The following is an 18,448-nucleotide window of genomic DNA, read 5'->3' as shown; positions in this document are numbered from 1 at the left end:
ACCTCTATTTAAACATTGCTTTTTCATCTGAACGTTCAGAATTCTATAGGAATATGCATGAATGATAACATATTATGAAATCCAAAACTGCATTGTGAAGTTGTGCTATATTCAATAGGGTAGTGCAATTTTTTGTTAGTCGTCATAAGTTGGAACAAATTAGTTAAATTTGTACCTATAATGCGATATCTGACATGTGGGCATGACTTGCACACAAAACTTATGAATTGAAACTTACCCAATACTTTTTGTTTGAATTATGTAAACCTCGGAAACCTCCTGAAGTCAGTTTCATTTTCAGCACAAGCAAGTAAAGCAAAACCAAAAGGACTGCCAGTCCTCTTTAACTTAATGGCCTCTCACAATTAGAAGACTGAAACATCAGGGAGAAAGCAGAGTTTGCTGAGAAAGAGACTGAGAAATGTAGTTTGGGAAGGCAAGGAGCCCTATGACAGAGAATTCAAAAGGTCCTGTCCTAAACTACATTTCCCAGAATTCTGTTCAGCATCAGAAAGCCCCAATCAGGCTAGGGGAGAGATTTGTTCTTCCATAGCATTAGCCAACCAGAGTTCTAATAAATTGTTGAATCTGCAAAGAGGATGACTGACTGATACTTCTAGTAAGTAAATCTCTGTGCTGGGACAAAATCCCTGTAAGAAGTTCTATTGGTTAATATAAGAGACATTCAATGAGATAGTTGTTATGGCTTCTTTTTTAAAAATTGTTTTGGTAAAAAAAATGTAAAATCCCTAAAATTAGTGGATATATGAATATTTCTAAAGGTTAGGGGGAATGATCCTCTCTTATCTTATGTCATTGTATAGAAAATTCAAGGATATAGCTCTTGTAGATTTTTTAAAAAATCGTATTTATAAAACTTTGAAAATTTCCCAAAAATATGTGGGCAAGTGAAACGTTCTGGAACTTGATGGGCTGGGTGGTAAATGTGTTCTACCATTGTAGAAAGGAGCCCCTGAAGTTTCCCCACTTGTGCAAAATATTATAACAAAAAGTAACAAAAAATTGTGATGATCAAAAATCCACTGCGACAATGAGCTATGGGAAGTAGCTTAATATTTAAAGGATTTTATCTTTAGTTGACCCTTTAAAAAAGCACTGTGGTAACATGGTTTAAAAAACTGAAAAGCATAAAAATGTGAACACAATTTTCAGTTCAAATAGATTAATGTTAGCAACTAAACGTTTCAATTTAGGAGGAAACACAGCCATTTCTGCGAAATGTATATGTTCATTTCAGGGGAGAGGATTAATATTCAGGTAACTGGGGAAGGCCAGAAACATTAACTTGTTTCCTTAAACATTTTTCAGGATTCCAATTTCAAGGAGGGAAGGAGTAGTATACCTAGGATTGCCTAAAATTCAGGGTGTCACATCCCATGGGAACAAAAATGACCACTCAGAGTGGCCAATGGTGGAGTCAATGGCCATCATATCAAGCATTAACAACTTGGTCGTTTCAACATCTTTTCTTCTCCCTTCTCTTTCTTCATAAATTATAATTGGGAAGTTGACAGATTGGACATGGGCAGTTTCCAAGTTATTTTATATTTCATAATGAAATGATGGATATCATCATGCAAATATTCAGCGTCATGACAGCAAATTCCATTCAATTCTGTAATTATATTGGTGCTGTGAAGTGAGTAAAAATGACAAACTGTATATGCATGCCTAGGTTTAACATTCAGCTGAACATCCATACCCATGGATTCTACAACCATATATGGCTTGGAAATATTCCAAATAAAAAACTCCAAAAGATAGACCTTGATTTTGCCATTTCATATAAGGGGCACCAGATTATGATGCCATTGTACACAACGGTACTTGAGCATAAATGGATTTTGGGTTGCTAGAACCAAGTTCCGGTGGGTACCAAGGGCCTACTATACTTGGCAATATAAGCAATCGGTTTTGTTCAAGCATTTTAGGAATATAGATTCAGTTGGAAAGCATGGAATGGCTGATTGGAGGACTGAAGAGAAAGCTTACTTCTGTACATCATAACTGAAATAATACATATGGTTATGCAATAGGAGTCCCCTGAGATTACTCTGTGACTGCATCTGGAAGGAAAGGATCCTAGGTCCATGGAATATGCTTTGCTAAACTTGTGGATTGTGTAGTATGAAATAAGGAGATCTGCTTTCTATCTAAGACATTGAGAAGTAGAAAAAGACAAAAAAAATAATCTAACCTGGTATATGTCCGCTTCCTATGTTTCAAAGAGAGTTAGTACTCCAGCCCTTGACTGTGAATAGTGTTGCCACCACTTCTTTCAGGACATAGTGTGTATCATAGTAGCTTCTGCAGTGTCTCAACATCAAGGATGCATCTAATGAGAAAAAGGTCAGGTTTGCTTGGCTTGTTCTTTTCAGCATTACCTGCTTGTGGAAGTAGCAGCAGCATTCAAACCATTGCTAGCTTTTGAACTCCACTCCTTTCTGACAAAGAAACACAATGGGGAAATAGCTTTTATTATGTTTTGCCTCTTGAAATAAATCCAGGATGTGTAATCCTACATATGAAATACATTACACTCCAGGTACTTTAATTTATTTTCATGATCTGTTTTAGAAAAACGAAAAAGCCTTGGGATATGTAGTAAGTAAGCGTAATATAGAATAATGTAAAACTATTCTGTGATTTTAAACTTAGAACCTGTAGCAAGTTTGTGTTCCCTAATTGACAAGTTTGACACTTTTAGTGCAAGCTTATCTTGCTACTAGTCATTTCAGGCACTTAACTAAATACATAACATTATTTAAAAATTGAGTAATAGGCACACAAATGTGTAAAGCCATAACTACCAGGAAACACCGTAGGCACAATGGCTTCAGGGAGCTATGTTTTATTTCTATTAGCATTCTATCATATAATTTAATTTAAAAAAATAATTGCTTTTTATTTAAAGAAACAAAGCTCAGAAGTTTGAATTCAATGTCTTTTCTGCTATTGCATTATGCTGTCAGGAACGTCACATTTTCTTTGTTTTATTTCTCATTCTAAAATCTTCTAAGCAATCTTTTAAAGTTTTTCATATACTGTATAGTGTCAGTTACTTTAATCTATGACCTATGATCAGATATAATGTCAATGGATTTCATGGTTCAACTGACTATGGGTGCATCAACACTGTTGAACTGATGTAGTTCAACACTATAGAATTAATGCAGCCTGGTGAGGCTCTAGATCCCCTTCCTGTCAAGTTTGGGATGAAAATGGCCACACTTGGAGGATACATCTACCACTGCTGGCCCACCAGGTTGTATAATGTTTGGGTCATCCCCTGATTTTTAGGATTCTTTTTCTTTCTAGAAATAAAATCTCCTTAAAAGATTCCCAAAAATGTATTCCCCCCCCCCCCCCCCAGCTCTGCCCTGTAACTTCTCCAGGAGCAGCAGCGGGGCACCATTCCTTCCTGCCAAATGTCAAAGATGCACTTCCACATCACACAGCCCACTATTACACTTTCTTTACTAATAAAAAACAACAGCAACTATTTCCAAAGCTTTTGCATTTCTTGTTCTCACAACATACGAAGAGACCCAAAGCCCACCATCCACAAGCAAGCAAGAAGCATGTCCCCTTATTAGACAGGTACATTACATAGATACAGTTTGCATAAGACACGTCATGGCTATTTCTTCTACTCTGATTGGCCCAACAGGCAGGGTTCACAGGGAAATCCCATGCAAGCATGCGGCAGCCTCTCCGCATGCAGCATGATCCCGAATAGAGCAGAAGGAGCCACAACTGGTAGCCACATTGAAAAAAAACATGGCGGCAGAGCCCTTGCCATTACGGGCATCCAAAGAAGCCAAAGGAAAACAGCCAATACGAATCAGTGCACAAGTCTACTGTCCACAGATTGAAGGCTATGCATCTTAAAATATATATTTATTTTTAAAATTCATTACCATTTAATCTTTTTGTGGGTGTGTTGTGGAAGCCTTTTTTGAAATCCAGACATGTAAAAAATACACCAATGCATCTTAAAAGCATTTGAAGGTAATTTTTAAAATCCCCTCTTCTCTCTCCCTTTGGGCAATCTAATGTGGCTTAGTTTTCCATGCTGATTTATATGTGCTAACTGATATAGAAATACTATGTTTACATTATAACAGGTTATGGTGTGGACAAGGAATCAGGCAGAATTGGACCCAATCCAGTTATCCAGACTACCCTAAAGGCCCAGGATACCATGGAGTTTCCAACAAACTCCAGAGTATTCCCTAACTTTTTTCAAGTGGTGCAAATTAAGAGTATAGCCAAAAAAAAAAAAAACAGACTCTCACTGAAAACTATTGTACATCATGAAGGCAGCCAGCAGTCCATTTGCAGTGGGTCTGGGTTTTTTGCCCTGTGTAGACATGCCCTTAATAACAGTTCTCTCCCACTTCTGTAGGAGAGAACTCTCCCAGAGTATTGTGTTTGTAAGTACCATGGGATGGCTAAAAAAGATACAGATGTTTAAGAAATGAGGCCATTTAAAATGAACTCCAGTCTGGTCCTCAGTTTGAAAGAAGTTTTATTCTGGTTTAATTCTTGCATCTACTCTTAAATCCACTCTCTGTCTCCTTTTACAATACTGGGCCCTTCCAGACAGGCCCTATATCCCAGGATCTGATTCCAGGTTTTCTGCTATATACTAGATACTGCCAGATAATCTGGGATAAACAAAAAACCTGGGATCAGATCCTGGGATATAGGGCCTTTCTGGAAGGGCTATACTTAGATCTAAGAACATTAAAAGTTTGAACCTAAAGAGCTTTCTGGGACTGGAGGGAGATTGTGACGGCGCGAGTGGCGCCATGTATATGTTGGAACTATAAGTTTCAAGATTTGAATTGTTGTATCATGCCTGATTTTGCCCTTACCCTGTAAATGTAGTTGGATTGGTTATTTATATCTGTCAATCAATGTTGTTTGTACCTGTTACATTGCTCACTCAGCAAAACTGTTTGGCTCCACCTCTTCCTGGAGTAGGACTGTGTTTCCTCCTTTTCATTCCACTCTATCGGATGGACGTGAAAGAGAGGCTTGGCTCTGAAAGCCCTTCAAAAGTTACCTCTCAGCACCAATTCTGAGGTTCTTACCCTTGGGACTCACACTTCATGTTCAGGGCCAACCTGAACAACGTTGAGGAGTCTCAAGCGCCTTCACATCAGTCCTTTGGCAACAGAGGAAGACTCTTGTCTTCAGACATAGGTCATTGGACTGAGGCCGAGTTTGCTCCGGCATTCACAGCCAGAGAAAGAGGGATCTGGACAAGCTTCATGGACTTAAACAATCAAAGACTGTAATGTATATTTTCTTTTACCCCCTTTGTGAAGAATAAACCCAGTTTTTGAGTTAACTACAGTGTTTTGGTCCTTGGGAGTTCCAGTTTCCCTAAAGGAGGGCAAGAAGCAATCCCCTGGGGAAAGATGTCACGTCCATGCCTCTTTCACTAAGAGTTTACAGCCCCAGGCGCGACGGCACAGAGATAGAATTTTATTTTCTAGAGAAATAGCTAGGAGCAATAAAAATAATGCATAAATGCAATTCTGCGCAGTCAGTTTTAGACCATGCCTGCTGACCGTGGCAGTGCTCTTTGTGTATAGCAGCCGAGGCGAGGAGGTATAGTTCTTTATTGTAAAAACCTTTCTGAAAAGTGGGGAAGTATATTTTCATTTGTTTGAAATGCCATTTCATACGGTTACATGTGCAGAGGATTTTGTTTATCTGTAGGGTTCAAATGTAAGTTAGACAGGCATCTTATTTTCTTGTGTATTAGAATACAAAAGGGAAGCAGAAATTCAAGATTGGAAAACAACAGCAGTGTAAAGATTTCTAACTTTATAATGTTGAAAATGTTACCAAACCACCTCGGAAACCCCTTTGGATCTATTTTGAATAATGAATTTATTATGATAAACGACTTATTCCGAAGATTCTCCCATGCCTAGTAATGATATCATCAGGACCTGTTCATTTTGATATCACTGTTGTGGCATCATCATGATATACACACTGTGAAAGAGGCTATGTCTATGTCTCAGGTTTTGATTTCAAAATCTCAGGTCCTGAGAAAATATCATATTGGCAATTCTGACCTGACCAAAAAAAGATATACTGTATAGAAGAAAGGCTGTGAGAACAAAGAACCTTATCAGACAGTAGTGTTGGGGGGGGCATCATTTTAAAAAGTAAAGAGAAGAATTGTGAACTGATAGTACCTTTCAGTCCTCCATCTCTCTGTTTTGTGACTTTTCCTTTCATCAGACATATTAAATATTTTTGGAAAATTTTTGGGAAACAATTAAATAACTTAATAATAAACAATAATAAATGTAAACCAAACAGCAAAGGAAAACTGCCAGTTTCGAGCCCAGCTGTGGCGCAGGCTGTTGAGCAGCCAGCTGCAGCCAGCTGCAGCAAATCACTCTGACCATGAGGTCATGAGTTCAAGGCCAGCTCGGAGCTTGCGTTTGTCTTCTGTCTTTGTTCTATGTTAAGGCATTGCATGTTTGCCTTATATGTGTAATGTGATCCGCCCTGAGTCCCCTTCGGGGTGAGAAGGGTGGAATATAAATACTGTAAATAAATAAATAATTTCCTCACTTCTCCAGTGTGTCTATTCTGCAATATCTTTCATTTCTAATTTTTTGTGAAGGAGTAATCATGCATTTCTATAAACAAGGATGACAGCTTGCTGCTCTAAGGACTGCCCATAAGAATGTCCCTCATCAGCATGACAAGTGCCGAAACTGGATGGAGACTGTCATGGACTCCATCACATGTCATTTTGAGACAAAATAACGGGTCCTTCACACTATTTTTGCTAATTTCATGATTTTTTTTCTGTGATCAAAGATCGGCCCAAATTAACAATAGATTTGTAGTTCTGTGACCGGGGGGGGGGGGGGGGGGGGCAGGAATGACAACTGAAACTACAGCTGTGTTGTCTGATGGCAGTCGTGACTCCCCGTTATTTTACAGTGGCTGTCCTTGAATTGGGGGATTGTCTGTCTGATGAGGTCAAAATTACTTCTTTAAAAGCAAAAGTGTTAGAACACCAAAGCTTCCAGCAATGGAAAATAAAAGCTTGATGTGCATCTATGCTGTAGAATGAATCCACTTTAACTGCCCTGACTCAATGCTATGGAATCATATAGTTTTACAAGGTCCCTCAAATAGGAGCTCCAGATGCTCCTGAACTAGCTTCCCCTTTTGCTTTGACTCAGGACTAAGATTACCATATTATGTGAATCTAATCCACACCCTAATTTTGGGAAGATAATTTAACCCAAAAATAAGGTGAGCATTAGAGTTCATTAAATACAATAATTTTTTTTCAGGAAAAAAGCAGAATTACAGGGGCTGAACATCTGTCACGACTTATTCACCTTTTAAAAGGATTGTGAGATATAGCTCACTGTAATATTTTTAGTTTTTTAAAAAAACAGATAACAGTTTGAATTAAATATGCAATGTCTTTATTGTGTTATTTTTCTTATAGGGTCTTCATTTTGGTGCTTGCTGGACATTGTCCCTATCAAAAATGAAAAAGGTGATGTGGTTCTGTTTCTGTCTTCTTTCAAAGACATAACGGATACAAAAGTGAAGATTCCTCTGGATGACAAAAAGGAAGGTTTGTCTCATTTACACAATGAAAAGTGATATATTTTCATAGGACATAAAATGTGAAAAATGAACATTGCTATTGGAAAAGATCGCATTATGGACTTTATTAAACTAGTGTTTTAAAGTGAGCACCCTCACTTTCTTAGTGTCTTTTGCCTCCTGCAGAATTCTGGGAAATGTACTTTACGAAGGCAAGGACCTCTCTAGCTGAGAATTGCAAAGGCCCCACCCTAATTTTGCTAACAAGCTTGAATTAGTTTTTTGAACTACAGTAGTCAGTTATTAGTCACAATCTTAAGAAAAGCAGTTAAGAGATTGCATAGGGCCAAAGACTTGAATTAATCTGACTTGAAAATAAATCTGATTTACCTTCAAAATTTGCAAACTTTCTCACTATCTCGTTGCAGATCAATAAGTGTAGTCAGCATGACTATGCCCATTTTGGTCATTTGTTTATATAATATTAAGCTTTTACAAACTTGTAATGAAGGGCTAACAACACTGTTGTGCATCCGTATGTATACTGTTCCAAAATGTGGGTGCTGGTCCATTATATAAAGGGACTTTATATAAATCTCGAATACTATGCAATCCATTCTACTCTGCCACCTCCTTCCTATACACACCCTTCTCCAACCCAAAAGCCAGTTCCCTTTCTTTCTCCCAGTCTCTTGTCAACTTGTTGAAATCCACTGATCTAGAGACAGCAGATATGGAGGACACAATGTAATCGTTTTCTGTCAAATACTTAGAGGGGTTTTGTGAACATGTATGTATATGTGTGTGTGTGTGGGGGGGTGGTGTTACATCATTGATCCCTACTTAAAACTACTAGGCTTGCCAAAGTCAGAACTGTGGGGTAAGTTAGGAAAGGCAGCATGGTTGGTTAGCATTTTCTTTCAAAGCAGGGCCAGCCTTATAAATAGAGTAACATAGCTTTCTCAGGCAGCAGTTAACATGGATCGCAAAAGGGCAGAAAATTATTTATATTAGAGTTATCATTAACTGTGTTTTATTGCCAAAATGTAGAAACATTTATAAAATTGTCATCTTAGGTGCCAAATAATTTTCCTGTATTTCTGTATATTGCACCTCAATACGTGGTATGGAGATAGACAACACAGAATTTTCTTCTATACCTCACACAACAAAGTATCTTAAGCTATGTTTGCAATGCCTGTCTCCCTCATTTCCATGAAGTCTTTGAACTGAACCATGCAGCTTTTCATATTGCTTTGTACTTCGGTTCTATGTAGCATTTCTGAATAGTTTTATACTCATTTACATGCAAAGAAATATGATGATTTAGGTCCACAAAGAACAACCACTTTTCTTCATACTTTAAGGTGAGTTTGGGATAGGAAAAGCTGCTGTTTAGCCTATGTTGAAGCCACAGTGCAGAAAGGTTGAAATGTGCCAAAAAAGAGATGGCCAGCTGTTACCTGATATGCATGCCAAAATACGATGGCAATATCCATTTGTAGGTAAATTTTCACTTCAGGTATTTCTCAAAGTAAATTCCATTGCTATGTAAGGAATTTGTCCTCAAAACCATAGCATTAAGTACTATATTGAATAACTAGTGATCCTCCAAATGCGGTTGGACTTTAATTCCAGCAGTTGCCTGCATAGTCAATAGAGTTAATGCACATTATATCTGGAGGGCCACAACAACTATGTGGATTAGTACCATGCAGACTTCAGGAGCAGGTTTATTAGTGTAACATCCAACTATATTTACCATTGTTAGGAAAATCACATGAGGCTGGAGAGGAGCTAGAACACTATAATGGACTCTACAATGAGTTGGACAATAGTCAAGAAAATGAAGCTCAATCACATCAAGATTCCATGGATCACTGATACCTGTTACAAAGTAATTCCACACTTTAGGAAAATGGGGGACAAGAAGATTGTGAATGCTTATGATTTGCAATGAGTATTTCAAAAATAGCTCTGTCATTATTTTTCAACCAGAACATTAGAAGGAAAGGTGTAAACACTCACATTTTAATTTTGGGAGCAAAGTTGTAGTTGCATTGTTGCAGAACACTGAATAATGGATGACATTACTAATTAATGGTTTTTTAAATTCTTATAGCCAAAGAGAGAATGTAATAACTTTGAACATGGTATTCTTTAATGTTCGTACATTTGAGGGAGAAAAAGTGGATTCCTGCCATGACTGAAAAATTTGGCATTACAATGGCACCATAATTATATGGCCTTATAAATAGGGAACAAAAGGTCACTACTGTCATGGGCAAGAAAGTGGTTGTTAAGGTTCATTGTTCTTTTTTCTTTTTGAATGTATATGATAATGGGGAATAACAGGCACTGATCATTCTTAAAGTATTTTCTAAAAGATTAAAAACTAAACTTTTTTTTTTTTAAAAAAAGATGGCACAGTGCATGCAATTACACTATGAAAAACAGCTTCCTCCTCCTCCTCCTCCTCCTCCTCCCTATTGATCAAGGCAAGGAACAAACAACTAGACATATATCACCAATTAAAAGAGCATATAAAATCAATAAATTTTAAATCAATGAATGAATATGTATATATTTAAATGCATGCTTTCAAAAATATCTGGCTAGACCTATGGGAAGAAACTGATCTTTACTGCTGTTTTGAACACAGAAAGCCTACTTAGCTGTCTAGTCTCCTCCAGCTGATCAGTCCATAATCTGAGGGTGGTTGAAGGTATGGTAACAGTTGTCAGCCTAGTGTTGGCTGACTGAAGTAAATGTCCCCAGAGTGTATGGGAGAAGGCAAGCCTGAGGATTGCCAGCCAAGTATGTAGGTCTTTAAAGGCAATTGAAACATTTTGTACCTTACCTAGAAATTAATCGGCATCCAGTGAATGATTTTAATATTGGCATAACATGATAATTCCTAGATGTGCCAATAAACTATTTGCCTACCATATTTTGAGCAAACTGAAATTTCCAAACTTGGTATAGAGATAGTCTAGTGTACAGTGCATTGCAGAGGCCCAGACTTCATTTTACCAGTGTGGGCACTGCCATTGTCAGGTCCTTCAGTTTTAGGAAGGGGCACAGTTAGCATAACAACTAAAGATGGTATGACAAAGCAGTTGTTATACTGAAGGTTTCAGTCAGTGAATTGGATTTGTGGATCAGCATTATGTTATGTGGAGCTTTGGTGTGCTGTATTTTGACCTCAGACTGAATACTTTAATTATGTGTGTTGCCTATTCCTGTGCTTGGACTAATGCTTGTGTATAACCTTGGACTGCTTTGGATCTGCTGGTTAGCTGTCTGTACTGAACTTGGACTGGACACAGGATTCCCTGTTGCTGTAGGGATTAAAGAGACTATTTCTGTGTCTTCCTGTCTACGCTGTCGAGTCAGTGCCTTGACACGTCTTCTCCTCCATGTTGATCACATGGGGAAATAGGCTGACCTAACTTCTCCTGTCTGACCTGATTGAGCTGAATCAGACCCAGTTCAGATGTCCACATGGCAAAACCCTCCAAGGGCACTCTGGAGTTTATAGAAAACACCATACTTTTCTACAATTTTGCTTAGCTTGGAGTAAAATCTGTGTAAAGCCATTTTTTAAAAAGACAGATCTTCACCAGTAGTAGCCATAAAGCATCTGGACTACCAGCACCAGTTTTGTGGTTAATCCACCTTTTGTCAGTGTAGATACAGCCCTAGAAGTCATCAAACATGGCAGTTTTCCTTTTACATTGGTTGCAGTCCTCCATATTGTTTGACATTTTTTTTAAAAAAACACCCTGGACTTTCTTGTGTTTCTTGGAAGAGGAGTTGGTATGAGTTGCTTTTGCATTTCGAGCCATCTGTGTCTGCCCCCCCCCCCCCCATCACCACGAACACATCCCAAATTCTAGGGGCAAGGACTGGTTCCTAAAGCTGCTATATTCCCAGCCCTGCTTTTGCCCTTTAAAAAAAAGAGTGAGACATTCTTTTAAGAGATGAGATTCCTTGGAAAAGCTTTGAACAAATAACCATTATTATATATTGAGCTCTGCTCCTGAATTATGGATAACCTTACAAGTCTTTATCATCTTCTTGGGACTAAAGTTTCACTGCAGGGTATAAACATTTCCTCAGATAGGAAAGGTCACGTAATAAACAGAGAAGTATGTTCAGGTGCTGTATGCCAAGAAAAAATATTTTCTATTTCAGCAGTGTTGAAATAGAGAAAATCCATTTAAGTCAAGGAAAATGCTTTGGATACATAGTGAAATAAATGAGGGTAGAATATTGGCACGACATAGCTTTTTTCGATTACAATATTTCTGGCTTTGAATAATATAGTCTTGGTCATGATAACTGGTTTGTCTGATTATGTGATATGATACAATATGCTTACTTTGAAAACACTATGTGCACTGATGGCACTATATATATAAATAAATAAAATGATGATGATGAATATTTTATACCCTCCAATTCTTGATCTAATTTTTGGGTCACAATATTAAGATTATGCATTTAGAGCTCGTAATACAACTGTATTTGTTGCTGTATTTCATTTAACTTGGGTTTTTTTTCTCAACTGATGTGCTGATGAGGCAGAATGAAAAGAAAAAACCAGAATCAGCAAAAATGACCATTACCCATCATCACACGCAACAGAAGCCACATACATTCTTCAAGATAAATGTTGTTTCAATAACAACATTTAAAATTGATGGCAGGGAGGAATACACACATATACAGAGTACACATAACCCTAGGATAGGTGTGCATAACTGCATATGTATATTTGTGAAAGCGGAACAGTGAAAAAATATTATAGAATTTTTTTTTTACTTAAAAAGTACTGGATTGTGAAAGAGACTATCACACCGTTAATTTCCTGACAGAGTGACAGGTATTCAAATACAGGGAAAACAGGGAAAGAGACTTGTGTCTGCTTCTCCAGCACTTTAAAAATCTTTTGGGGAGATGAAAAGACTCAATCTGCAATGCCTGCAAAAAAATTGCAAAGAGAAGCAGCAGAATTACAATATAGTTACAAACTCCAGTCCATCAATAGTGGGTAGAAGTAAGACCATGGTCTCCTGGCACACTACACATATTATGGCACTAGCCAACACCCCTGTTGCATTAGGGCCTCCTTGCTCAGTTTATCACATATTCTTTCTGGTTCCCGGCCAACATTAGACTGCATTCCAGTAATTCCCTTCACTATTCATATGTACTCATTGAAGCTTCAAGAAATATGTTTCCTCCTGTCTTTGTCCTCTAATGGCCATCATTAAAATTGAACTTGTCACCTCATCTCCATACCCAAAAGTTTTGTAGTTCTATTGCTATTCACGCATACAGCCTGCTCATTCATACTATAAAGTTCTGTTCCTAGAGATGTCATAAATGGACCTGATGAACATACTGAAGCCTATGAAAAATTATGCTACCAGCATCTTTCTCTCAATCAATTTCAAAAATGCTGCAAAAATCCTTTAAATATAATTAAAGCGCATACAAGAAAAGTTTATGTCTGGAAAGGCCTCTCTTTTGTGGATTTACGTTTTATGATATACGTATGGCAGGAGGTTGGACTTGTTGGGCTTTATGGTCCATTCCATTCTAAGGATCTATAATGCAATTGATTTCCTTTTAAAAAATCCCTATCAAGCACATACTATTGTAAAATTAGCCTAGAAGTGAACCATCATTATTCAGGTTTCTCCCACAATTCCATTTGATATTCTGTCTCATATTTATATCAGTTTCAAAGTTTCCTGACACATTGTCTGGTCTCCTGAACATTTGCTTTTGGAATTGCAGAGATAAGCTTCCTTCTACTCAGTTCTGTGGCATTATCCTCTTATTTAATCACATCTGCCTGTGAGATTTCGGAAATGGTTCTTCAGCTGTTGTCTGTATACTTATAGCTTTGGAGAAAGATTTTTAAAGCTCTCTTTTCCTCTCTTGCATAACTACAGCTGATTGTCATGGCAGAAATCAGAAATTTATGCCTAGTTTCTCTCCAGTATTTTCCTGTGGCAAAATGCATCAAGATAAACCTGTTAGACAGAAAAAATGTGTCAGGTATTCAGTATACATGAGGTATATACACTGCAGTAGACTTATGGCCTTTCCACACAGATATATAACCCAGAATATTTAGGCAAATAATCCATAATATCTGCTTTGAACTGGATTATCTGAGTCCACACTGCCATATAATCAAGTTTAATGTGAATTTAATACAGTTGTGCAGAAGGGGCCACAGGGCGGTTCCACACAGCCCTTTAACCCAGGAGCAATTGCATTTTAAAAACCACATTGTTCCTGGGTTCTAGTCCACACATACACCCCAGAAAGCACGTGCTTTTCAGGGAGGTGTCGACATGCCTTCCCAGAACCTTCCAGGTAGACAGGGAGACAGCCCTCACCCCTTCCCAAAAACCCCTTTCAAAAGTGTTTTAAAATAAAATAACTTACCCGACCACAATTAGACTGCTGCCGGAGCTCTCCTGGCGCATAGGAATGATGTGCCAGGAGAAGGGGGGAGGAGGAAATTTTTAAAATTTGGTAAGGCATAAGCCAATAAAGGTGGTCCTGCCTGACCATCCTTTTAACTGAATTTAGGGTGAAACACCAGGTCCCCAGCATAACTAAATCTGGATGACCTAAAGGGGACTCTGGTGGAGAGTTTTGCTTCCGAAACAAATGAGGTCAAAGTCTCCCATTCCAAGGCCATAATCGTTCACCCTCGCCGGGGCTGTACAAACCCTAAGCGAGGATTCATGCCTCTGGACAACACCAAAACTGAGGTGCCTTGTGGTGCACACCAAAATAAGAGATTGCCCTAAGCATTCCACTGACAACCTATTTAAATGACCACACCTCCCAATTTACCACTCTGCACAGTATAGGGTAGGCGAAAAAACCCTCCCAGAACATAGGAGGGAAAAAATTCCTACCCGGCCCATCTAAGCGACCACACTTCTGCTATACTGTTAGTGGTGGGCGGGTAGAAATCCAGAAAGTGAGTGATCTAGGAGGTGGGCTACTTCCTAGAAGCCCCGCCCCCTTCTAGAACTCTCTCTTTCGGTGGGAGGGGCAAAGACACTTCCCTCCCCCAGCTGTGCGGGGATGGGGGAGTTTATTATGGGAAAGAACATCTTGTAAAAATAAAAGTCAGTATATTCAAGTAAATAGCATGATGGCAGAAAAGCCTTTTGGAGCACTTACAGTGATGTTAGAAAGCTTCCTTAGCCAGCTATGCATTTGGAATGAAACAAATAGGGAAGCATTTAGACATAGGTGGGTGGTCGTCACTAATGGGTTTGCTTTGTACTTATGTCTTCACATCAATCACATACACATCACTTTTCTATTTTATTTTGCACAGACATCAGCATACACTTTTTAATCTATTTTTATTAGTAGTGCTAATTGGGTTCTCTTCACCTTGTCTATATATTTGGTATTGTTTTTAATTAGCCTTGTTTGACCGATAGCCCAAGTCTGAGAAGCTCCAAATACCTTTTTCTCCATTTCTAGCAATACTCAGAACTAAATCTTACTATTAGATGGATGTTGCACAGTAATTTATCTAGCCCTGCTGCACAGTTTAGCCTGAATTAGAGCAAAAGCCGAGTTATGGTAATTATCTACTTTATGAGATGTGAGAGTTGGGAACCATGAGCAGTAAATCGGTCAGGTCATGGCACAAAGATTGTGATGTGAGAGGTGGAACCATGGGCCATAAATTAGACAGGTCAGATCATGGCACAACGTTTGTACTCATTTTTTGGAGGATGACAGATGTACAGGATGGTAATTCACACACACACGGGCATTAAAAGAAGCTGTATTGAAGGACTATTTCCAATGGAAACACTTATCTGCTCTAATTCCAGCAGGGTCCCAGTTCACTTGGAGAAACACTAGGTGTGTCTATCAGTATTTATGAAAATCCATTGTCTGCACCATCTAAATGCGTGGAAGGCAGAAATTATTTCTGCCATAGGCAGTGGTGCACCATGCAGTAGCAGAGAGTGGCTAGCCTTTCTGGGCCCACAAACTCTCTTATATTTATGATTGGAAAGAAAATGTAAAGTACTTCTAAAAAGTATTCACTCCAAGACACTTGTGTTTGTAGCCATTTCAGATTTCACATGCTCATTTAGTACTGTATCTGTAATGGTGTTATTCTCATAAGTATCTTCACCCCTCCAATTTATAGCTAGATCAATAGTGGTAATTAGGATGCTGAAGAAGAAGAACCTGTATCTTTTCTTTACCATTGTGCTCCATTTGGCCAATAAAGATACAAAATACTGCATTTTGTCCTTAAAATCCTATGCATTTGGTGATAAGATGAAAGAGTGAGTGGTCCAAGATTGCTTGGTGAACTTCATGACCTAAGGACAGCTCTCATTTCCATATTTCAGGTTATATTAGTACCATAACCATGTTGATTCTCTATGTTAATAACAGTGCATTCTAAATATTAAATAAATGTCTGTTTTCTTCTAAATTTTAAAATAAAATGAAACAAAAGATATCAAACTTGGAAAGTGAACACCAACATGGTGTTGAGCTTGCTGAGGTGGTGAGGTGGTGTCTGGCCTGGTGTTGGTCTCTCAGCGACTTGTTGTCCTGGGAGATTTCAACATCCACGCGGATGCCACCTTATCTGGCGCAGCTCAGGACTTCTTGGTTGCCATGACGACCATGGGACTGTCCCAAATGATATCTGGTCCCACTCATCAGGCTGGACACACTTTAGACCTAGTATTTGTGACGAATGGGGGAGATGTTGGTGTGGAAGATCAAAACATCCTTCCATTGTCATAGACCGACCATCATCTGGTCAGTGTTAGACTTACCGTCACCCAAAACCTCCGCAGGGGTGGCAGACCAATTAAGATGGTCCGCCCCAGGAGACTTATGGATCCAGATGGATTCCTGATGTCTCTTGGGGAACTTCCTGTCATGTTGGCTGACAATCCTGTTGAGACCCTGGTTGATCTCTATAACACCGAGATGGCCAGGGCTCTTGACTCGATCGCCCCCGAACGTCCCCTCGCGCTCCGCAGAGCCAGGTCGGCTCCTTGGTTCACCGAGGAGCTGGCTTTGATGAAGCGGGTGAGGCGGGGACTAGAGTGCAAGTGGCGGAAGACTCGGAGCATCACCGACCAAACACGGGCTAGAGCCTCCATTAAGGCCTACTCTGTGGCGTTGCAGGCAGCCAGAAAAACTTTCTCGACTGCCCGCATCGCATCTGCAACAAATAGACCAGCAGAGTTGTTCCGGGTTGACCGGGAGCTCCTTCATCCTCATGAGGTGGAGGAGCCCCTTGACAACTCGGTCACTCGATGCAGCGAGTTCGCGCATCATTTTGCAGATAAAGTTGCTCGATTATGCTCCGACTTGGACGCCAGCTTTGATACAGTGCATGATGAGGTACCTAGAGCATCTGTCGATTCCATCTTGATGGATTCGTTTCAACCTGTTCGGCCTGATGACGTGGACAAGATCCTTGGAGCAATGAGACCAACCACATGTGCTCTAGACCCTTGTCCTACCTGGCTTATAAAGCTTGCCGGGGGGGGGGGGGGGGTTGGTCGATTGGTTTTTGAGGGTTATCAATGCCTCATTGGAACAAGGGCAATTTCCATCTAGCCTGAAACAGGCAACTATTAGACCAATTCTAAAAAAGGCATCCCTTGATTCCTCTATTCTATCAAACTATCGACCAATTTCAAACCTCCCATTCTTAGGCAAGGTTCTTGAGCGAGTGGTGGCCTCTCAACTCCAGGGATTCTTGGATGACACCAATTATCTTGACCCATTCCAGTCTGGTTTCAGGCCTGGTCATGGCACTGAGACGGCTTTGGTTGCCTTGGTGGATGACCTCCGTAGAGAGCTTGACAGGGGGAGTGTGTCCCTGTTGGTTCTCTTAGACATCTCAGCGGCTTTCGATACCATCGACCATGGTATCCTTCTGGGACGGCTCTCCGGGATGGGCCTTGGGGGTACTACTCTCCAGTGGCTCCAGTCCTTCCTGGAGGGCCGATTCCAGATGGTGAAGCTGGGGGACACCTGCTCGGACCCCTGGCCTTTGACCTGTGGGGTCCCGCAAGGTTCCATTCTGTCCCCCATGCTTTTTAATATCTACATGAAACCACTGGGCGAGGTCATCCGGGGTTTTGGAGTTCGGTGCCATCTCTACGCAGATGACACTCAACTCTACTACTCTTTTCCACCTACCTCCAAGGAAGCCCCTCGGATCCTAGACCAGTGCCTGGCCGCTGTAATGGGTTGGATGAGGACCAACAAGCTGAAACTTAATCCTGACAAGACAGAGGTCCTCCAGGTCAGTCGTGCGACTGATCGAGGTATAGGGTGGCTACCTGTGCTTGACGGGGTCACACTCCCCCTGAAGGCACAGGTCCGCAGTCTGGGGGTCCTCCTGTACTCATCGCTGTCACTTGATGCTCAGGTGTCGGCGGTGGCTGGGAGGGCCTTTGCACAGCTAAAGCTAGTGCGCCAACTGCCACCGTACCTCGAGAAGTCTGACTTGAACATGGTGGTCCATGCTCTGGTTACCTCAAGGATGGATTACTGTAAGGCGCTCTACGTGGGGCTGCCCTTGAAGACGGTCCGGAAACTGCAGTTGGTACAACGGTCGGCAGCTAGGTTACTAACTGGAGCTGCTTACAGGGAGCAGTCAACCCCCCTGTTCAAGCAGCTCCACTGGCTGCCGATAATATTCCGGGCCCAATTCAAGGTGCAGGTTATTACCTATAAAGCTCTAAATGGTTCGGGACCTGCCTATCTT

General features: G+C 40.1%; 1 protein-coding gene across 3 annotated transcripts in view; it reads left to right on the top strand.

The window, feature by feature from the left end:
• Positions 1-18,448, top strand: part of kcnh8 (potassium voltage-gated channel subfamily H member 8) — a 186,961-nt gene that overhangs the window by 84,311 nt on the left and 84,202 nt on the right. For all 3 annotated transcript variants that reach the window (XM_003222163.4, XM_062984575.1, XM_062984574.1), the window contains exon 3: positions 7,526-7,657. In XM_003222163.4, the coding sequence (XP_003222211.2) occupies positions 7,526-7,657 (132 nt within the window). The remainder of the gene's footprint in view (positions 1-7,525; positions 7,658-18,448) is intronic.

This window comes from Anolis carolinensis, chromosome 6 (genome assembly GCF_035594765.1).
Source record: "Anolis carolinensis isolate JA03-04 chromosome 6, rAnoCar3.1.pri, whole genome shotgun sequence".
Taxonomy (NCBI): Eukaryota; Metazoa; Chordata; class Lepidosauria; order Squamata; family Dactyloidae; genus Anolis; species Anolis carolinensis.
The sequence above is the reverse complement of the archived record's forward strand: the minus strand, read 5'-3'. Positions and strand labels throughout refer to the sequence as shown.